The sequence below is a fragment of the Martes martes genome, assembly GCF_963455335.1.
Source record: "Martes martes genome assembly, chromosome: 5".
NCBI lineage: Eukaryota > Metazoa > Chordata > Mammalia > Carnivora > Mustelidae > Martes > Martes martes.
This window is the reverse complement of record NC_137892.1, coordinates 35,121,176-35,141,369: the sequence shown is the minus strand read 5'-3', so window position 1 is coordinate 35,141,369 and position 20,194 is coordinate 35,121,176. Positions and strand designations below refer to the sequence as shown.

At 35.7% G+C, this 20,194-nt stretch overlaps 1 protein-coding gene across 1 annotated transcript in view; it reads right to left on the bottom strand.

Moving 5' to 3' along the window:
- TMEM232 (transmembrane protein 232) overlaps positions 1-20,194 on the bottom strand; it is a gene marked incomplete at both ends in the record, with an annotated part of 261,404 nt that overhangs the window by 227,188 nt on the left and 14,022 nt on the right. The window contains 3 exons of the mRNA XM_080804319.1: positions 6,630-6,784; positions 12,261-12,427; positions 15,916-16,015. Of these exons, the coding sequence (XP_080660445.1) occupies positions 6,630-6,784; positions 12,261-12,427; positions 15,916-16,015 (422 nt within the window). The remainder of the gene's footprint in view (positions 1-6,629; positions 6,785-12,260; positions 12,428-15,915; positions 16,016-20,194) is intronic.

The window sequence follows — 20,194 nt, the reverse complement described above, 5'->3', positions numbered from 1 at the left end:
TTGTAAAGCTGGCCCGTGAGACAAGAGAGGATGCCTTTTATATGCTGGCTGCCAAATCACAAAGAAGTTCCTAAAAAATTCTGGATTGAAAATAAAATAGGAAAAAAAGTAGACTGGTTTTGAACATCTAATCATAAGTTAGGAAATGGCATAGCAACATTTAGAGATTTAAAGTGGAAATTAGGAAAAAAAAAAAACAACTCTGAGCCCAGAGGCCTATTTCCAGACAAAATGTACACTACACTTTCCAGGGGGAAATGAATGGTGACAAATATTATTCTCAGCATAGAGTTGTGCATAAGCAAGAAATCACCTAATGAAATAGGGAGCCTATGTCCATACTTAGAATTTACTCAAACCAACCAAGAAATGAATAGTATTTCAAGTTTAAGGATGGGAAATCCTAGAGGTAAAAGGCTGACAGTGAGTAGGAAAAATAGATAAAGTTTAATAAGTCAAAATAATATCAGAAATATGACCCTTAAAATTAAATATTGATATATAATTTATCCTTTAAGGAGGGGATAGAACATTTTAAACAGTGATTTAACTTTAATGTTATCAGAAACTCCAGAGTATATTAACATACTAGGAAGTATGTTAAGGGAGGGTTAATTCAAATAAAATTAGCTCAATCTTCATTGCACGCGAGGAGGGCAGGCAGGATTTCATTCTTGATTTTGGCCATTTATGAAAACTACTTTGAAGAATGCATTTCTCTTGCCATTGTCTGATTTTTGATACTCAGAAAAAATGGACTACATGTGAATCTAGTCTTTAGTATGTCTGCTAAAAGGGACTCTGTCTTCTGCTGGCAGAGCTTCATTCTCAGAGCTCCAGGGATAACAGAGGGCAAGAACGAAGGCCTGGCGGGTTGGACGAGCCAGGAAGGCAGCTTCACCAGAGAAGGCACCAGTGGATCACTAACTGTCACCTCCATCCAGTCCTATCAGGCACTTCATCTGTTTGGTTTATTGGCGGTCGTGAGTCCTAGTAGCAGGACCTTTCAGTCTTTGTTTTTGCTCCTCTTGCTCTTTTCTGATCACGGAAAGTTATGAGACTCTGATGTAACCCGCGTCATGCCAAAATAGTTCTTATTAAATAATTTTAAGCCAGAGAATGGTATAATCACGTTTAGGTTGTAACCCTGGCAGCAGAGTATGACAGACTATGGAAAGGAAAACTTAAGGCAAAGAGACCCGTTAAAAAGCTCCAAGAGTCATGAGACGATATGGGCCTAAACCAAGGTTGTGACAGAGCAGGTAGAGAGCAGGGGCACAGTTCCAAAATGTAGCTGTTAGGGTGTGTAATTTGGTTAACTTGAGGAGGAGATGTGTGCCAGCTATGGAGATCGAAATGCAGTAGGTAGAAGCCTCTCTAGGAAAAAAACAATTCAGATCTGAACTAATAGAACAAGAAGTAATAGGGGAGACTCCGTGTATAAAAAGTGTTTTCATTACTTATCTCATTTAAATCTTTCAAAAATGCTCTCTGAAGTGGCTGGTGTAATTATTTATCTGCTAACCAGACACTGTTCATGGGGCTAAGCAACTCATTCAAAATTAGACAGGTAGCAAGAGAGAGGACTAAAACTCGGGTCTTCTGACTTGAGGTTGAATGTTTTTTTACTGTATCATAACCTAGCAAGGCATAATTACATATTTACCCTTGCTGGAGACTGAATGGTTACACTTAGCCCAGAGGATCACAGGATACATTTAAAAATCCAGTAAACAAGTCTGAAAAGTAAGGACTTACATGGCCATCTCAGCTTATGAAGGAGGAGGGCTAATGACAAAAAAGGTGTTTGAATGGTTTGTGTTAGACTGTCACTTGAACATTATAATTACTGGGGTTCAGGAGATAAGCAATGTCGGTATCCGTGATCTAGATAGAAAGTAAGGCCTTGCTGCCTATACAAAGCAGTTAATTCCTTGCCTGATTCATTTCAATGCAAACACAAATACTATACCTCTGGAAACCACTTGCCGTGTCCATATAATTTTAAATTGTCAAGCTTTTTTGGAATACATTCATGGAGTGCATTAAATCAGCTATTTTGCTTTGGGAGATATAATTTTATATGTTATACTGCTCTACTGAAATGCCATACTGCATTTCTCAGAAGTCTTCATTGGCTAATAATTCAATTATAAACACAATTCATTATTTTCATGTTAGATTAGAAAGCCTTTTGCACTGGCTTGAGCTATCTTCCCAGAGCAAATGGGGCAGTTTATAAAAGGCCAAACCACAGGGTGGAGCATTGAGAGTATGAAGCATCATATAAAATTTAACCATATTAAACGGAAATCTGCCTGACAGCAAGCTGGTTATCAGCAGCTCAGGGCAGCTAAACTTCCCAGATAAAGGCTGGTGCATGACAGCTGGGAGGGGCTGATGTAGTAGTCCCTTTTTCTCTACTTCTTCACCCTGTTTTATAATTTATTGTCTTTAGTGCATTTCCTCTGCAGGGTTTTTTTCCCTGTCCCCTAGTGAGCAGAGGTCGCTCTATCTCTGTGATGCCTTCCCTGAGTCCTTTGTGGATTCTGGGCCAGCTCTTTTCAGGCTCAGCTGAAACCACTTGCTTCTATTTCTTTCCTTTTCTATGGTATAATCTTTATAAAGGGGGTTGTAAGAAGCAAGGCAGAGATTTACGGGATGAGTTATCTACTAATAGATAACATCAGAAATGGGCAGGTGAGAACCACTCACTTACATGGGCACAAGCAATTTTTGCCAGTATTAATCAAATGTCTTCTGATCAATGAGTTGGATGGTCTCCTCTCTGCATTTTAAATCTCTGAACATTGATTCATCATTATGGTAACTTTACTGATATGCATGGAAAACAAAATTGTTCAGGTTACTCCTCTTAATAGTCACTTGGCATTAAATTTCAACTGCTACACCAAATTTATCTTCCACCAAGTGTCACAGCTCCAAGGCTATCTGGTCCAGCAAATCCTGACAAAGTCTCAATTTACTATCAAGGTCTGATGCCTCAATATTTCTATTTCATTCTAAATACACTGTTCATTTTCTTAATTTTTTACATGTACCCAGTCTTTGGCATATGTAAGACCAACATTCAAGTTTCCCCAGAAATGGAAAGCATTTCTGGTTTGATTTTGATAATTACATCACAGTTTGTTTTGTTTTATCTGGAACAGTGACTTCTGGATAGCTATATAGATTATTCCATAAATAATAAAAATTAATTCTTTAATATTTGGTATAACATCATCATTACAACAGAAAATTTGACTAGCAGAAATTAGGCAAATTGTGAACTTAAAAATTAACCTTTTAATACCAATGGATTATTTTTGTTTATTAGAGTCATAACTTTTTTAAAAAGAAAGATTGAAACCTCTTTTAAAAAACGGTAAATATAATGGGGTGCCTGAGTGGCTCAGTGGGTTAAGCCTTTGCCTTCGGCTCAGGTCATGATCCCAGGATCCTGGGATTGAGCCCCGCATCGGGCTCTCTGCTCAGCGGGGAGCCTGCTTACCTTCCTCTCTCTCTGCCTGCCTCTCTGCCTACTTGTAATCTCTGTCAAATAAATAAATAAATAATCTTAAAAAAAAAAAAAAGCCTTGCTAAAAAAAAAAAAAAAACGGTAAATATAAGAAACAGACTCACAATTATTTGGCAGTGTTTTTTTTTAAGCAATTGTCTTTTCCTTTTGATTTTATTTATTTATTTATTTATTAGAGATTTTATTTATTTATTTGACAGAGATCACAAGTAGGCAGAGAGGCAGGCAGTAGCGGCGGGGGGGGGGGGGAAGCAGGCTCCCCCCTGAGCAGAGAGCCCGATACGGGGCTCGATCCCAGGACCCTGGGATCATGACCTGAGCTGAAGGTAGAGGCCTCAACCCACTGAGCCACCCAGGTGCCCCTTCCTTTTGATTTTAAACAGTCACTGTTTTTTTAGTTTACCCCTCTGTTCATTCAGCATTGTCTAAACACTGCCATGCCCTCCCTCACTTGATCTCCACCATGTCTTCCCAGTAAATGAGAAGTCAGTATTTAGTGACAAGATGCCTCAAAATTGTTATCTCCTTACTTATACAGCCAGAATGATAGTGGGATAAAGTACTGAAGCATGCTATATGGGGACCCTAAAAATCTTGCTGCACTCACTAGTAACCTAATAAACGGGGCCTCAGTTTCTCCATTTGCAAAGTCAGAATAGTTTGGTATGATCTCCAATGGCCCCAAATCTGTAAATACTAAGTTTGAAAATAACTACCTTAAAGACTGTTAAATAACAAAAGTCAAGCAAGTAAATTTGACGTTCTAATTGGCTTTATTAAATGATTCCTGAATCAGGGGCACCTGGGTGGCTCAGTGGGTTAAAGCCTCTGCCTTTGGCTAAGGCCATGGTCTCAGGGTCATGGGATCTAGCCTCGCATCAGGCTCTCTGCTCCGCAGGGAGCCTGCTTCCTCCTTTCTCTCTCTGTCTGCCTCTCTGCCTACTTGTGATCTCTGTCAAATAAATAAAAATCTTTAAAAAAAAAAATGATCCCTGAATCAGGCAGCACCCCATCTATTGAGTAGAGAGGAGTTCCAAGGATTTGGAAGGTTTTTATAGAGGGAGGGTCACTGGAGCAAGAAAGTTGTTAACAAAAGAAAAGGATTATTCTAGGTGAGGCTGCTTTCTAGGGGGAAAAGCAAGGTGTCATCATGCAGATGATCTCATCTTTTTAGGGGGAAGGAGAGGGTCCAAATGGTAGACTCATTGGTGTAGACTGAAAAATTCCTAGCTGACCTTTTTAAGACTAAATTTCTGGGGGAGGTTGAAACTGCAATTAGATTATGTATATTATACACTGGTTTGGGAACTTGGGCCAAGTGACAACATTTGGGGCCTGTGGTTGGTTGGTTGGTTGGTTGAACAAGACAATTCATTAACAAATTAAATCAATGTTGATGCGGTGCAGTAAAACTGAAATTTGGTTAAAGAAACAGTTCCTTGACTCTCAGAATTAACTAATCTTAATAAGCCACTTTTACTATCTCAGTATTTCTTTAAACTTGCTTATTTGGTAACTCTTAGAGTACTTTGAAAATAAACCTGACAGTCAGGAAATACGTATTTTTATATGTTAAAATGTAATTTCGCTTATTTTTTAAATCAAGGTAGAGTCTTTCAAGAGCTAAATTAGTTCTACACCTTTTTGAAAACTAAATTGTGTCTATGAATCCCCTACAACTTATTTTCTATGGTAAGAGTGGTCTGAAAGAATCTCCATGGCTTTCAGAATAACCAAATTTGCACCAGTGAGAATCTCTAATTTTTGTTGTATTTATCAGCTCTCTATTAATATATGCTTATTAAAATTATATTATATTTGTATTGTAATTTTCCCATTTAAAGATATTATCTTTAGTTTTAAAACATAAAAGAATCACAATCTTTGTTAACTGCAATATTGAGTACATTTCTCCCATCACAGGACAAGACAGAATAAGTTCTTGATGAAACATCTTCTGAACTAGGCTATTTCTAGGAAATTAAGCAATCTCTAAGCCATCCTCCAGAAATCTTTACTTAATCTAGAATCCCCAAAACTTCAAATTAAACTAGGAAAACACCTTTCCTTCATAAGGAATCCTCCAGATTCTCAGAATTTACATATACAAAGGCCTTTGGCGTAGAGTGGGCAGTCAGAGGCCTAAAAACAGGAACAAATTTTTTTTTTAAAGATTTTATTTATTTATTTGACAGACAGAGATCACAAGTAAGCAGAGAGGCAGGCAGAGAGAGAGAAGGAAGCAGGCTCCCTGCTGAGCAGAAAGCCCCATGCGGGGCTCGATCCCAGGACCCTGGGACCATGACCTGAGCTAAAGGCAGAGGCTTTAACCCACTGAGCCACCCAGGCGCCCCAACAGGAATGAATTTTAAGAAAACTATATGATTATTGAATTTGCAACTTGGCTATGGCATGACAGATTTATTATTACTATTATTATTCTTGTTACTATAATTAGTATTATTACTACCATTAGCATTGGAAGAGGAATTAAGAACTCTGATTATCCTCAAATACTGAACAGGTATATCCCATCTGATCACTCTCCTCAGAAATATTCCTTTAAAATTCTTCTCCCCTCCATTGAATGTTATTTCCTCTTTGGTAGTAATATAAGACTTCTTTTTCCTTCTCAAATTAACATATATACAGGAGGAAACTAACATTTATCAGTCAAGATTTATTTTTGTTACACTTTACAAGTAAGGCATAAAGAAACAGAATCTCAATGTATTTCCTCCAAGGTTAATAAACTGTACCTCACTGCTGTTGTTCAACAACTTAAAAAATAAGGGATGTTTTAAATGGGGGGAGGCACTTCTTCTCAATAACAAATTTCATTTGATAAAGATAAATTAAGCAATACATGCATGCAATCTAGCAAAAAAAAATGAGAGAGATAGGAACAATTTATTGATGAAATGAACTAATACAAAATATATAAATTGCCCATGCATTTGGAACTGAGATTATAAATTATTTTCATAGTCAACTAAGGTGTGATTAACATTTTAGAACAAAGGTTATTTAACATTTAAACACAAAGGTTTCTCCATGAGTTACTTTGGATTTATAGAATCCCTCTTACCAGCATTTCTTTTGAAGCTGCACTTTATGAAAGAGGAGATGTTCAAGCACCTTATTCAGCTGAGGACTATTCTTCTGAACACATGACCAGGCAGCAACACAGTGCCAGAGCAGGTGGTTAACTTGATATCCTCCCTGATTAAGTTGCAAATGTTCCTGGAATTAAAACATAAAAATATATCGGGAAATGAGCTATTTGACTTGAATAAACATGAAAATAAACTTAAAATATTCAAATGAAAATTCATTATTTTCTTAAACTTCATGTTACACCAAACAGAGCAGCTTACTTAAGTATATTTTTGTAAATATATATAGTGTGAGGGAGGAAAAATAACTTTCTATCCAACCTTCCAGGTTCTTGACTGAGACCTTTGCACCCCCTGTAATAAAACACAGATTAACAGGAGAAAATCAAACATAAGTTTAATAACATGTATACCTCCTGTACGCATGGGAGAGACCCTGGAATACTTTTAAAAATGGCCCAAGCCATTATCTTACATAACTTCTCTAGCTAAAGACAAAAGGGGGGATGGGCAATTACGGATGATTAACAGGAAAAGCCTAGTAAACAAGGGTAAGGGTGTTATGCAGAATTTGTCACTGCCTTCTCCACTGATGAGTTTCTAGAGATTTAGAGTCATCCTTCTCTTAGTACAGAGGGAGACACCCATACGAATGGACACCTCTCTTAAAATGTAAATATCTCTTACAAAAAGGGTAACTTTTACTCAGTTTTCACAGCTTCTCCTATATCTGTGATTTCTTAAAAATAATCAGCCCCAAATAATCCTTATGCCAAAGAGTCATATTTTGGGGCAGCAAATTTTTATTCCCTTCGATTGTTAACCTGAACCTAATGTCTTAATTGCTTTTCACGTAGGTCCCTTGTGTTCAATGATATCAGTTCTACACTATGACAAAAATCCTATATCCTCTACAGGACAATTATTAGAACAATCGAGCTTCTTAGATCCTATATGACTTAGTTCTTCCTGACACCCAAAGAGGAGGGGACAGAGAAAAGTCTGAACAATGATCAAACAGCAAATTAGTTTTAAAATGTGGATTTCCACTTTAAGAGCAAATATTCATGCTTACCTGGACATGGTCAATGTCTACTAAGTAACTATTTCAAAAGTCTACAAATTCAGGGGGAAAATGGGCTGTTAATTCTTTGTTTTTTCTTGAAGTGCTTCCTAACCCTTTCATAGATTTAACTGGTCTGCTAAAGTTAGGGGTATGAAGAAACCTGATTTTATTGTTAGACAGTGATAACATAGCGCTCTCATTTAATTGTTTCCAACAATACAGATTCAAATACACATCTTGTGATATGTATTTAATATTTCATTCTTTTATGCTCAAAAGAAACACTTAGAGAGACTCCAAAAGGGTTTATAATTCTCATTTATTATACAAACAACATCAGATATACAACTTAAAGATAATTGTCATGTTAAGTATTAAGTTGAAAGGCCAGAAATTCATATATAAATTTTAAACTAAGATGTATTAAGTTTCTAGTAAACTGTTTAATTAAGTCCCACATATGTGTATTGATCTATTTTTTACGTTGGCAACTCAGATGCTAGAGATAAAAGTTATGAGTAAGATAAAGTCTCTGTACAAGGCTCCTGACTGTGGGAAAAAATCACTCAGAAAGGTAAATGAAAATAAGCCAATGTTTAGAGTGTTAGAATATTCCATAGGAAAGCTTTATTTTAAAATATCATAAGACAGTGGCCTGGGTGGCTCAGTTGGTTAAGCTCCAACTCTTGATTTGGGCTCGGGTCATGATCTCAGGGTTTTGAGATCAAGCTCTGAGATGGGCACCATGCTCATTGTAGAGTCTACTTGTCCCTCTCCTCCCCCTGCTTGTGCATTCTCCCCCTCTCTCTCTATCTCAAATAAATAAGTAAAATCTTTAAAAAAAAAAAAAAGTTAAGAGGGCTCTTTTAACACAGTTTCAAAACACTGAGCAGAGCATTAAATGACTCCCAAAGAACTTTTTTTTGCCCCCCTCCCTCCCTCCCTCTTTCTTTCCCCTCTTCCTTCTTTCCTTTTTTTCTTGGCTTTATGACCACTTCCTACAGTTCTTTAATCTTCTTGCTTTGCTGCCCAGCTTGGGATTATGCTCCTTTGCAAACTGGATCCTGTACACATAGGCCAAACAGATATTAAAGAAAGAGACAGACCACTCCAGATTGGTAGGTGACAGGTCTAATAAGCCAGGGAACTTACTTAGGAGGCCTGTCTTGGGTGACTGCAAGACAAGCAAACCTCTGCACGCACCTGAATCCTAAGGTTTATAGGAGGCCTTAACTGGGTTCAGACACTTATACCACCCAGATGATCCCAAGAACACCTTGCTCTCTCAGGGCTACATCCTTGACATGGCTCCAGCTGTGAGAACACTGAGCAGAACATGCATCCCAGGGAGAAGCCTCAGATTGCACAGGTCCAGCTCATGAGTCAACCAGTGGCCCCAACCTCTCGATTATGTCCTTTAACAAGCTATCAGTTACAACTTGTACAATATGAATTTTGAGAAGTCCACCTAAAAAAGTGCTATTAACCTAGTGTTGGCTGAAATTTCAGATAACCACATCAGCTTGAATTTTATACAAATTTGAGTACACAAGCTCTGAATATCAGACCAGATGCTCTTTTAAAACAGAAATGAGCCTTGAAGAATGGGATGTATTTTGGCTATTCAGAGATACTTTTTGAGCTTCACCCTTGTTTTCAATCATCTGGGGGATGGTTGACATTGTCATAAAAGGACCTCTCAACACAAATGTGCAACTTGGATAATAGGACATGAATCATAGAATAATGCTTCTAATTTTAAAGAACCTGTGTCTCAATCTAACCCAATCTTGGTAACCATGTACAACTGCAGTATAGCACAAAATGTCCCATATTTAGATGACTTTGGCTTCCCGAGTACTTAAAGCATTAGAGGATGAGACTGCTAATCACACTTGAATGTAAACTCTGTGTGTTTCCTAGATTTCAGAAAACTACTTGTACTTTAGGACAGATGCAGCTATTTAGTAAAGGGTCTGCCACATTTCAGTTGACCTTAATCTACTATCTCCAAAAAACTATGTTGTTATTTTCATGGGACAACTGTACTCAGCAAATTCAGCTCTGCTAGTGAGCAACATACAGAGTGGAAAACTCAATCCAGTCTTCTGGCTCTGAAAGCCACAGAGCTAATTAAAGTGCACCATTTGTCAAAGTCAATGGAAACCTTGTGTCTGGATCAGCTTTAAAGGATGTTAAAAGAAGAAATGGGACCAGGGAAAGGAAATTTCCTATTCTTAAATAGAACCAACACCCACACTGTGTGTATCCTAACACGTATATCCTACAGAATTCTTTATCTTTTCAGCAATTTTATGGCAGCACTTGGAAAACAAATTAAATGCTTATGCTTTTACTCCAATGCTGATAAGTATACTAAAAACAAAGTATTTTGCAGTGGTCAAAATATGCTGTCACGGACCTTTTAGCATTACCGGAGAATGAGGGCTATAGGAATAAATCCTCAAATCCTCCAATGTGGCATGTCAGTAACAAAAAAAAAGGAGGGGGATGAATACAGATGTATTGTTTATACTTCCATTTTCCTCTCTGATTCTTCCTGTCTTCTCCCAGTAGGTGAGAGAGATGGGTACTGAATGGGTAAGTACTCAACTGAACTGGAAAGGCTGGCTTAGACCAAGCTATACTGAAGAAATTGAGCTGAAACTGGGGAACAATGTTCAAACATGTAATCAAGCACTGAATTAGTTAGCTGAACCAGAAATTTTAGCAGCATTGTGGCTACACTACCTTTCAAATTCTTTCTATTGTGTGGGAATGAGAGGAGAAAACGGAGAACAATAAATCTGATAGGCTAAACTCTGTTATAATCCCCTCACAGAATCAGAGGTATAGAGCTGAAATAGAACTCAGAAAAGATTGAAACTTTTGCAGCTATACTGCAGAAACCTTCCATTTCCTTGTAGCTTTTGTACAGCAAGAGTGATAAGAACAATAGATTTCTTTCTTTTGTTTTTTAGATAGCATCTTCTTTTTTAAAAAATATAATAATTTCAGAGGTAGAATTTAGTGATTCATCAGCTGCAAACACCACCACTCATTACTTCAAGTACCCTCCTTAATGTCCATTACACAATTACCCAATCCCTCCAGCCAGCTCCCCTTCAGCAACCCTCAGTTTGTTTCCTATAGTTGAAAGTATCTTATGGTTTGCCTCCCTCTCTGTTTTCATCTTATTTTATTTTTCCTTCCCTTCCCCTAGGTTCATCTGTTTTGTTTCTTAACTTCCACATATGAGTGAAATCATATGGTATTTGTCTTTCTCTGACTTATTTCACTTAGCTTAATACCCTCTAGTGCCATCCATGTTGTTGCAAATGGCAAGATTTCATTATTGCCGAGTAATAGCTTTTTGATGGCTGAGTAATATTCCACTGTAGTCATACAATGAACATTGGGGCTCTTTCTGTAGTTTGACTATTGTGGACATTGCTGCTTTAAACATTGAGGTGCATGTGCCCCTCTGAATTGGTACATTTGTATCCTTTGGATAAATACCTAGAAGTGTAATTGCTGGGTTGTAGAGTAGCTCTATTAAATTTTGTGAGGAAGCTCCATACTGCTTTCCAGAGTGGCTGCACCAGTTGGCATTCCCACCAACAGTGGAAGAGGATTCCCCTCTCTCCACATCCTTGCCAACATCTGTTGTTTCCTGAGTTGTTAATTTTAGCCATTCTGACCCATGTGAGATGGTATCTCATTGTGGTTTTGATTTGTACATCCTTGATGCTAAGTGATGTTGAGTATTTTTTTCATGTGTCTGTCAGCCATTTATAAGTCTTCTTCGGGGGGGGGGGTTGCTGCTTTCTTTTGGAGTATATGTGAGAGAAGGAAATACATATGACCCAGAGATTAAAGTTTGTTTTTTGAGATATATCAGCCTATATTGTATTTGAACAATTATATGGCTCACTGTAGCTCTGTTTGCATAATACATAGTTTATTACATACCAAGGAATTCCATGATTGGGACAGTTTAATGTTGATCACTAATATCCAAGTTAGAAATTAAAAAACAATTTTTCACATACTAGGGATTATTTTATTTCCTCAATTTGAACCATTTAGAAACACTTCAGTAGACTTTAATAGAATTTTAAATGTTATTACATATGAGTTATGGAAGCATCAAGTATTACAATTGCTGTCATTAATAGCCTGTACCTTATGCACTTTCCTTTTAATACAAATATAATATCTTAAAATCCTCATTTATAAGTTAATCTAAATTACATTGTTATTTCCAATTATATAGCTGAGATGAAATCTATAAGGAAAAAGGTATTATGACATTACTCTATTTAAAGTAGCAGTGGTGCATATTGATGTCTCACTACTAATACTATTAACTGCTGTCCAGGAAATGTGCATATGGTTTAGTGTTTTTGCTATTTGAACCTCTTGCTCTACCCCCACCACCAGCTAACCTCATCTTCAGCATATTACAGTATTGGCAAGCACAATTACTTAATCATATCAATATTATCTGACTCATTATGCACTAGGATATACTCACCATATCAGAATCGATGTTCTTATGGCTTTTCTTGTTTTCCACAGGACTAAAAATTGATCCAGAAAAGAGTTCTCTTTTGTATATAATTTCCATGGTTTTCAGAATGAATTGCACATTTGAAAAGATGTTTGGATACTTGTGATATGAGTCTCCAGAGAAACAAAGTGCTATTGTAAGATAAATAATTTGTGATAAATAATTCATTAGTATCTTGCATTGTATTTCATTTGTCTTTTAGTTACTAAAATATAATTAAATTCAGTTCTTAGATATTGAAACTGCTATACATTGCCTCATTTAAGATTTATATGTTATGTATGACCCCTGCTGGCATAATAGGAAACTACAAGGTAAATAATACATAAGAATTGATATAATTCAGAACAGCAATTGCATAATGGTCAAATGTCCAATTAAGTATAGTTACTGCACAACAATGGTTGGAAACTTCCAGGTGAAAATAAATCAAGTTATAACATACTCTATTCATAACAGATACTTTGAAAATGTAATCCTACAAACAAATCATCACTGTTAACCCTACATTTTCCAGTTTTATTCATTTTCAAGAAGTTATTGCTGTTGATTATTTTAAAGAATATATTTTAAGTATAGCCACAATTATGTCAACATAACACTAGGCGGTATTTAATAGAATTATCTTTATGTTGTTCTTTTTGTAAACTTTCAGACAATTTTTGAATTTCAATCTATTGACAGTTGAAAAAAATAATAATAACTACTCTTCTACTGGATGGCTACATGGAGAGGAAGCAGATGCTAATGGCCCCAGGTAAAAATCATTATGTTGCTAAGGCTCTACTTAACAGTATTTGATAGAAGGGTAAGATCTAGGGATTTTATCCTTATATGAAACAAAGTTATTGGTTTTCTTGGGATAGATCTACAATAACAAGCTAATGTGAGATCTTGAAATTTTATTCATATTTTTCAAAATTTATTTGCCACTATCATCTGATTATTTGATGAGTCACTATGCTGAACACAGTGAGGAGTTAAAAAGAGGATTATAATGTATGAAGAAATCAAAACAAGTGATATGACAGACATAAATTCTTATTCTGCTAGTCTATAGTCTTGTCTTGGTTTCAAACTGTCAAAATTTGTAGTAGTGTTGCAATTTACTGCTCAATCTCCAGAACACTTCTGCTGTTATCTCCTATTCCCTCCTCCATGACTTTTTCCACCAAATATTCCCTCTCTTGTATCTTGAGTCTCTTTATCTCTTATCCTACAACATACTAATCTTTTCCTCTTTTGACCTTGTTTTTTTTTTATTTAGTCCATTAACCAAAAAAGTTTATTTAAAACTAAAAAAAAAGTTTTTTGAAAAGACAAATTGACAAGCCTTTACTAAAGTCAGAAATGAAGAGAGATGGAGGACCTGGGTGGCTCAGTCAGTTAAGCGTCTGCCTTCAGCTTAGGTCATGATCCCAGAGTCTCAGGATCCAGCCCCACATCAGGCTCTCTGCTCAGCTTAGAGCCTGCTTCTCCCTCTGCTCCCACCCTGTTCATGCTCTCTTTTACTCTCTCTCACATAAATAAAATCTTTTTAAAAAAGAGAGATAAATATGAAGGAACATGTTACAATAGAAATACAAGGGATAAAAAAATTAAATACAAAAGACCATAAGAGACTACTATGAAAAATTATACACCAACAAATTAGACAGCCTAGAATAAAAGGATAAATTATAGGAACATAAAACCGAAAAGACTGAATCAAGACAAAACAGAAAATATGAACAGAGTGATTATTAGTAAGGAGATTGAATCACTAATCAAAAACCTCCCAACAAACAAAAGTCCAGAACCAGACAGATTCACTGATGAATTCTACCAAGCATTCAAAGAGAATACTATTCCTTCTCAAACTCTTTCAAAATACAGAAGAGCTTTGAAGGAACTCTTCCAAACTCATTTTACAAGACCAACATTACCCTACCAAAATCATACAAGAATGCCACAAGAAAAGAAAATTAGAGGCCAATAACCCTGATGAACATAGATTTAAAAATCCCCAACGAAATATTAGTAAACCAAATCCAGCAAAACATTAAACAGATCATACACCATGATTAAGTGGGATTTATTCCAGAGACACAGGATGGTTTAACATCCTTAAATCAGTCAATGTGATACATCACATTAACAAAATGAAAGCTAAAAATCGTATGATCATCTCAAAAAATGAAGAAAAAGCGTGTGACAAAAATCAACATCCGTTTAAAATTAAAAGAACTCTCAACAAAGCAGGTATAGAGGGAATGTAACTCAACATAAAAAGGCTGCATATGACAAGTCCACCGCTAACATATATTCAAGGGTGAAAAGCTGAAAGCTTTTCCTCCAAGATCAGGAACAAGATAAGGATGCCCATTCTCACCACTTTTATTCAACATAGTACTGGAAGTCCTAGCCAGACCAATTAGGCAAGAAAAAGAAATAAAAGGCATCCAAATTAGAGACAAAGAAGTGCAACTGTTTTTTGACCTTGTTTTTTCATCTAACCTATTGATCTATTTCTCTTTCCCCGTATAACTAAGCTTTCTGTAATAGTTCACCATCTCTGTCTTATGCTTAAACTTCCCCTGTACTTTGTTTACCTCCAATCTGAATTTTGCTTCCACCTCTCCAATGGGAAACCTCCCAAGATCAACAGTGATTTTCTGTTTACAGAATCCCATCAACTTTCAGACTTCCTATTATTTAAGACTTCTATAGCTCTTAATGATGTTGATCTTCTTGAACCTCCCCTCTTAAGATTTCTATGTCATTACTCCCTTTTATTTCCCTTTACTGATGTATGGCACTCCAATTATCTACTAAATGTTTATGTTTCCCAAGCCTTTTCCTAGAATTAATTTCTCCACCCTCAATACCTTCCACCCCAAGCTTATTTCAGCCATTATAATCATCAAATCATCAAATCATTTCAGCCATCAAATCATCTACATATCTATGAAATAAGTGAATCCCAGCCTTTGCTTATTTTCGTAGTTCCAAATCTGTATTTCCAACTGCTCACTGTACATATATACCTGAGTGACCTTCAAATTTCAACATGTCCAATGATTCTTCAAGATTTTTTCAGTTTAGAGTACCATTATCTTGACTATATTTGTCTATATGTAAAATTTTAGATTCCTCTGGAATTCCTCATTTTCCCTTACATACAGCCTACATTCAATTGATCATCAAATTTAGTGTCTTTTTCCTCCTCAACATTTTTTAAAACTATTCTACTCTATCTCATTCCCATTTTAAAAGTTCATAATCTTTAACATCTCCTGCTCAACTAATGTCATAACTAATTGGTGCCCTGCACCCACACTCTTCTTACTCTAGTTTGGCATCTACATTGTCATTAGTATTACCTTACTAAACTTGAAATCTAGAGAGGTAGAAACTATTACAGATGAGGAAACTGAGTCACAAGCAAGGTCATGCACTTAGGTAGAAAAGTTAAAAGTAAAACCCACACAGTCTAGCCCAGAAGCTGTGATCTGCAATACTGTACTTATTACTTCTCATGAAAAATAAAATACAGCTTATGTTCTTCATAGTGATAGTCTGAGCTGCTCAAAGTATAACATAAAGCATTTATAAGTGTAGAAAATAAAAGATAGTCTACCGTACAAATATGGTTGAAGCCTAAATAAATGTTGTTTAAAACTTTCTAGGTGACCATGCAGGAAATATATAAAAAGTCGTAAGAAGACCAAATAGCCAATCTGTCAAAAGAAAAAGAAAAAAGTATTTTTGTGTTGCATCAATAAACGTTTAGAAACTATATGGAGACTAAGCCATTTTATTATTACATTTGCTTTTGATGAAACAATTTCAAACTCACTTGAGCTTATGTGCTTTTGAAATAACTTTAAAACATTTATATCAAGGTTGAAATACCGGTTCAGCCAAGAAACTTTTATAAATCATCTCTACATTATATATAATGACCAATACTGAATGCTATTTTGTTCCATGTCCTACAGAACAGTATTTTTCAAATTGCAAGTCATGCCCCTTAAGTGACTCATGAAATCAATTGAGAGGGGATTTTTAAACAAAATAAAAGAGAAAAGAAAGTATCATAGTACACTGCACAGTTCCTTGTTTCGGTATATAAATCAGTGTGTATTATGTGTGCTGGATTGCAATGCAAAAGATATTTCTTTCTATGAGTCTTAGTCAAAACAGTTTAAAAAACATTTCTTTAGATAGTTTTGAGAAATACTGTGCTTGGGATTCCCTTATGGAAAAAAGTCATTGTTAAACACTACTATCTTACCTCTGTGAAGTTTCATGTGTAGCAAGCTTGTTTTACATAGAATACAAAAAATGGTATATCTGCAAAAATATATGCTGTGTGAAATTTTCACAGAATATGAGAAAAACCCCACAAACTAGAGAAATAAAAGGAACACAAATTCCTAAATTGTTAAATCATAAGATTATGTAAAAAACATATAAAACAATATCACTATCAAGATACATGTAGTCCAAATCCTCCTAACAACGATGCAGGGTACTACTGTCAGATCTACATGTAAAAAATAAATAATAATAAAGTAAAAAAGATGATTCTACAAGTTTCAGTGATTCAACCAAGACAATTTTTTAAAAAGATTTTATTCATTTATTTGACAGAGATCATAAGTAGGCAGGGGGGGGGGGGAAGCAGGCTCCCCGCTGAGCAGGGAGCCCAATGCGAGGCTCAATCCCAGGACCCTGAGATCATGACCTGAGCCCAAGGCAGAGGCTTTAACCCCCTGAGCCACCCAAGCGCCCCCAACCAAGACAACTTAACAAATAAGTGGCATGACTGAACTTTAAGCCCAAGACTGTGCTGTACCAAAAGTCATGAACTTTCTATTATAACAGAGATTTCCAAGCATTTTTATCACAAAATTCTATTGGTAAAATAAATAAATAAAAAAGAATGCACCATCAATATTTATAAATGTATGTATAAATTATAAATATCCACCATTTATAGATTTAAATAAAAAGAAAACATTTATAAAGCATATCCAAGGGATCTCTTCATACAGACCACTTTGATATAGTAGTATGCTTCTCTAAGAGATTGAAGTTAGATGGGAAGTGGAAATTGTCATATCATTTAAAAGAATACTGCAGTATTCTAAGTGTGAATATTAAAATAAAAAATACCCCTTGTTATAGACAATGGATGAAAATTAATCAAAGGGAAAATAACTTGCAAGGATGAGAGATGGATGTTGAAAGGAAAATTCATGTTCAAGAATTTCACATCATACAAAATAGAAAAGTACATGAAAAACAGATCAGTTTGCATGATCACTCTATTATTATACCCCAATTTGGTCGTAAGTTTCACCTGATCTAGAGGCTCTCCCTCATCATAACTATGCTTGGGAAAATGGTTTTATAAGCTTTCATCTATAATATCCTGAAAGCCTAAATTTTTATTTAAAAATCTGCCTTTCTATATCTCTAAAATATTCTGGGACCCTCTGTGCATATTTCCTCAAGTCTCATTTGTGTACATATTCTTTCTGTAGCTTGACAGCTTGAGCTTTGCCTCTTAAACTGGATCTCTCCTTGTCAATTCCTCTTTCTTCACTCTCCCATCTTTCCTTCCTTTATTCCTTACTACCTTTCTTTCCTTCTCTTTCTATGACTACTTCTCTTAATTTTTCAGACTCTATTATCTAACAGTGAAATAGAAATGCTGAATAATATTTATAATGTGTTATATTTTAATGGTTGGTTAAGTGCTCCATGGTTTTTATAGATGCTTGAAGAACACTTTATATTTCTATCAAAACTATATTAAACTACTGTTGCTTATATGTTATTCTCTACACTTCAGTTAAGTAGACTTTAATACTTAAGATGATTCTACACTCAGAGGTAAATAATGAGGAAAGGAGGCACACAATTGTGAAAGTAAATAATATTATCGAATCAAATATTTCTGGCTCTTCATAGTGCTGAAATTTATCAAAAAATGGTGCATAGGAAGGTGGGTGATGCTTCCCTAGCAATACCTTTCGGTATAGCATACTGTCGGTATAGCATACCATCAAAAAGAAAAGATCAAAAGGGAGGTTTGCAATTGACTGTTAGATATAAAATAAAAAGTCTACAAAGTCAAGAAGGATAAATGCAATGGCTTCTTGTCTGAAATCAAAGGTACTTATAGAGCATGCTTATTTCCACTAGCTAATTTATATTATCTAGAACAACAAGCAGTAGACTTTAAAATTAGTATCTGAGACCCAAAGTAAATGTATAGCATTATAGCTGAGAGTCCACTGGGTTTCAAAACCTTCTCTGCTGAGACCTTGAATAATAACTTAGACTCTCAGGGCGCCTGGGTGGCTCAGTGGGTTAAAGCCTCTGCCTTTGACTCAGGTCATGATCCCAGGGTCCTGGGATCAAGCCCCACATTGGGCTCTCTGCTTAGCAGGGAGACTGCTTCCTCTTCTCTCTCTTTCTCTGCCTGCCTCTCTGCCTACCTGTGATATCTGTCTGTCAAATAAATAAATAAAATCTTAAAAAAAATAACTTAGACTCTGTATGTCACAGTCTGTAAAATAATGGCCAATGATAGCACTTACCTTTTAGTATTGTTATAAGGATTAAATGAGTTAATATGTTTAGTTCATCTAAAGCACTGATCATTGTGCAAGGCATTGTGCAAGTTAAGTTCTAAGTATTCACAGCTATTACGTGAACCTGTGCAAATTGTCTAAACTGTCAGGTGAGAAGATATAGGAATCTTCTTAAAAATAAATGACATAGTGATGGGGCACCTGGGTAGCTCAATTGGTAAAGCATCTGACTCTTGGTTTCAGCTCAGGTCATGATCTCTGGGTTGTGGGACTGAGGCCCACATAGGGCTCCATGTTCAGTGGGTAGTCTGCTTGAAATTCCCTCATTACCTCTCCATCTGCCCCTCCCCCTCCACTCACACATGTGCTCGCCCTTTAAAATAAATAAATAAATATTTAAAAATAAATAAATGAATGACATAGTATATATAAATTATTTTGTGCAATGGCTAAGACTTTATTTTATAGTCATTTATTGGTAGCATAAATATAAATGGCAATGAATGGAAAGTGGTCACTAAAGGGAATGAGAAGAAAAGGGGAGAAAAGCCAGACTTGCTTTATGTTTCTCCTGTCATTCTTTTATCTTTAATATAGATATATAGGTATCTTTTTAAATCCCTATAATAATTTTATAATATTTTATATATCTCCAAAGGAGATATATAAAACAAGGAAACTGGAAAAAGAAGAAAAAGTCATCATGGGAACATCTTGCCTCTCTTCTCCCATCCTTCTATGCAAAGCCTCAGTTCTATGCACATTCAACTTCTATTATGTGCTCTCTGAATCTTGCCTTCTATCCCCAAACATGTCAGAGAGTATCCAGGCTTGATTTCTAAGGATTAAAATATAGTATCTTCCCAAAATGCCCTGGCTGTCATGAATATTTTTATGGTTGGTTTCTACAGTTCATAGTCAAAAATGAATAAGAAATTTTTCTTGCAAATAATACTTAATAATTTTTGCAAGTAATTCTTAAAATACATACATCCTAAAAATAATTATTCTCAAATTTTTTTCTTCTGGCTTTTCTTTATTTTCTTTGCAATAAAACCACTCCTTAACCTAAATTTTTCTGACTCATAATAAATTTTGCAACTGGCAACCATGATCATCACAGGGAATAGAACCATATGTCATCCAAGACCTTATAAAACATGAACCCCATGAAGATAGTTTCCCATCTTATGGCTCTAAATGACACATATTACTGAGAGAACAACTCATCTTCTCAAACTGGGCAACTATTTAAGATTATCTGTTGACATTTTTAAATGGAAAGTGGCATTTAAAAATATTTAAAAGAGA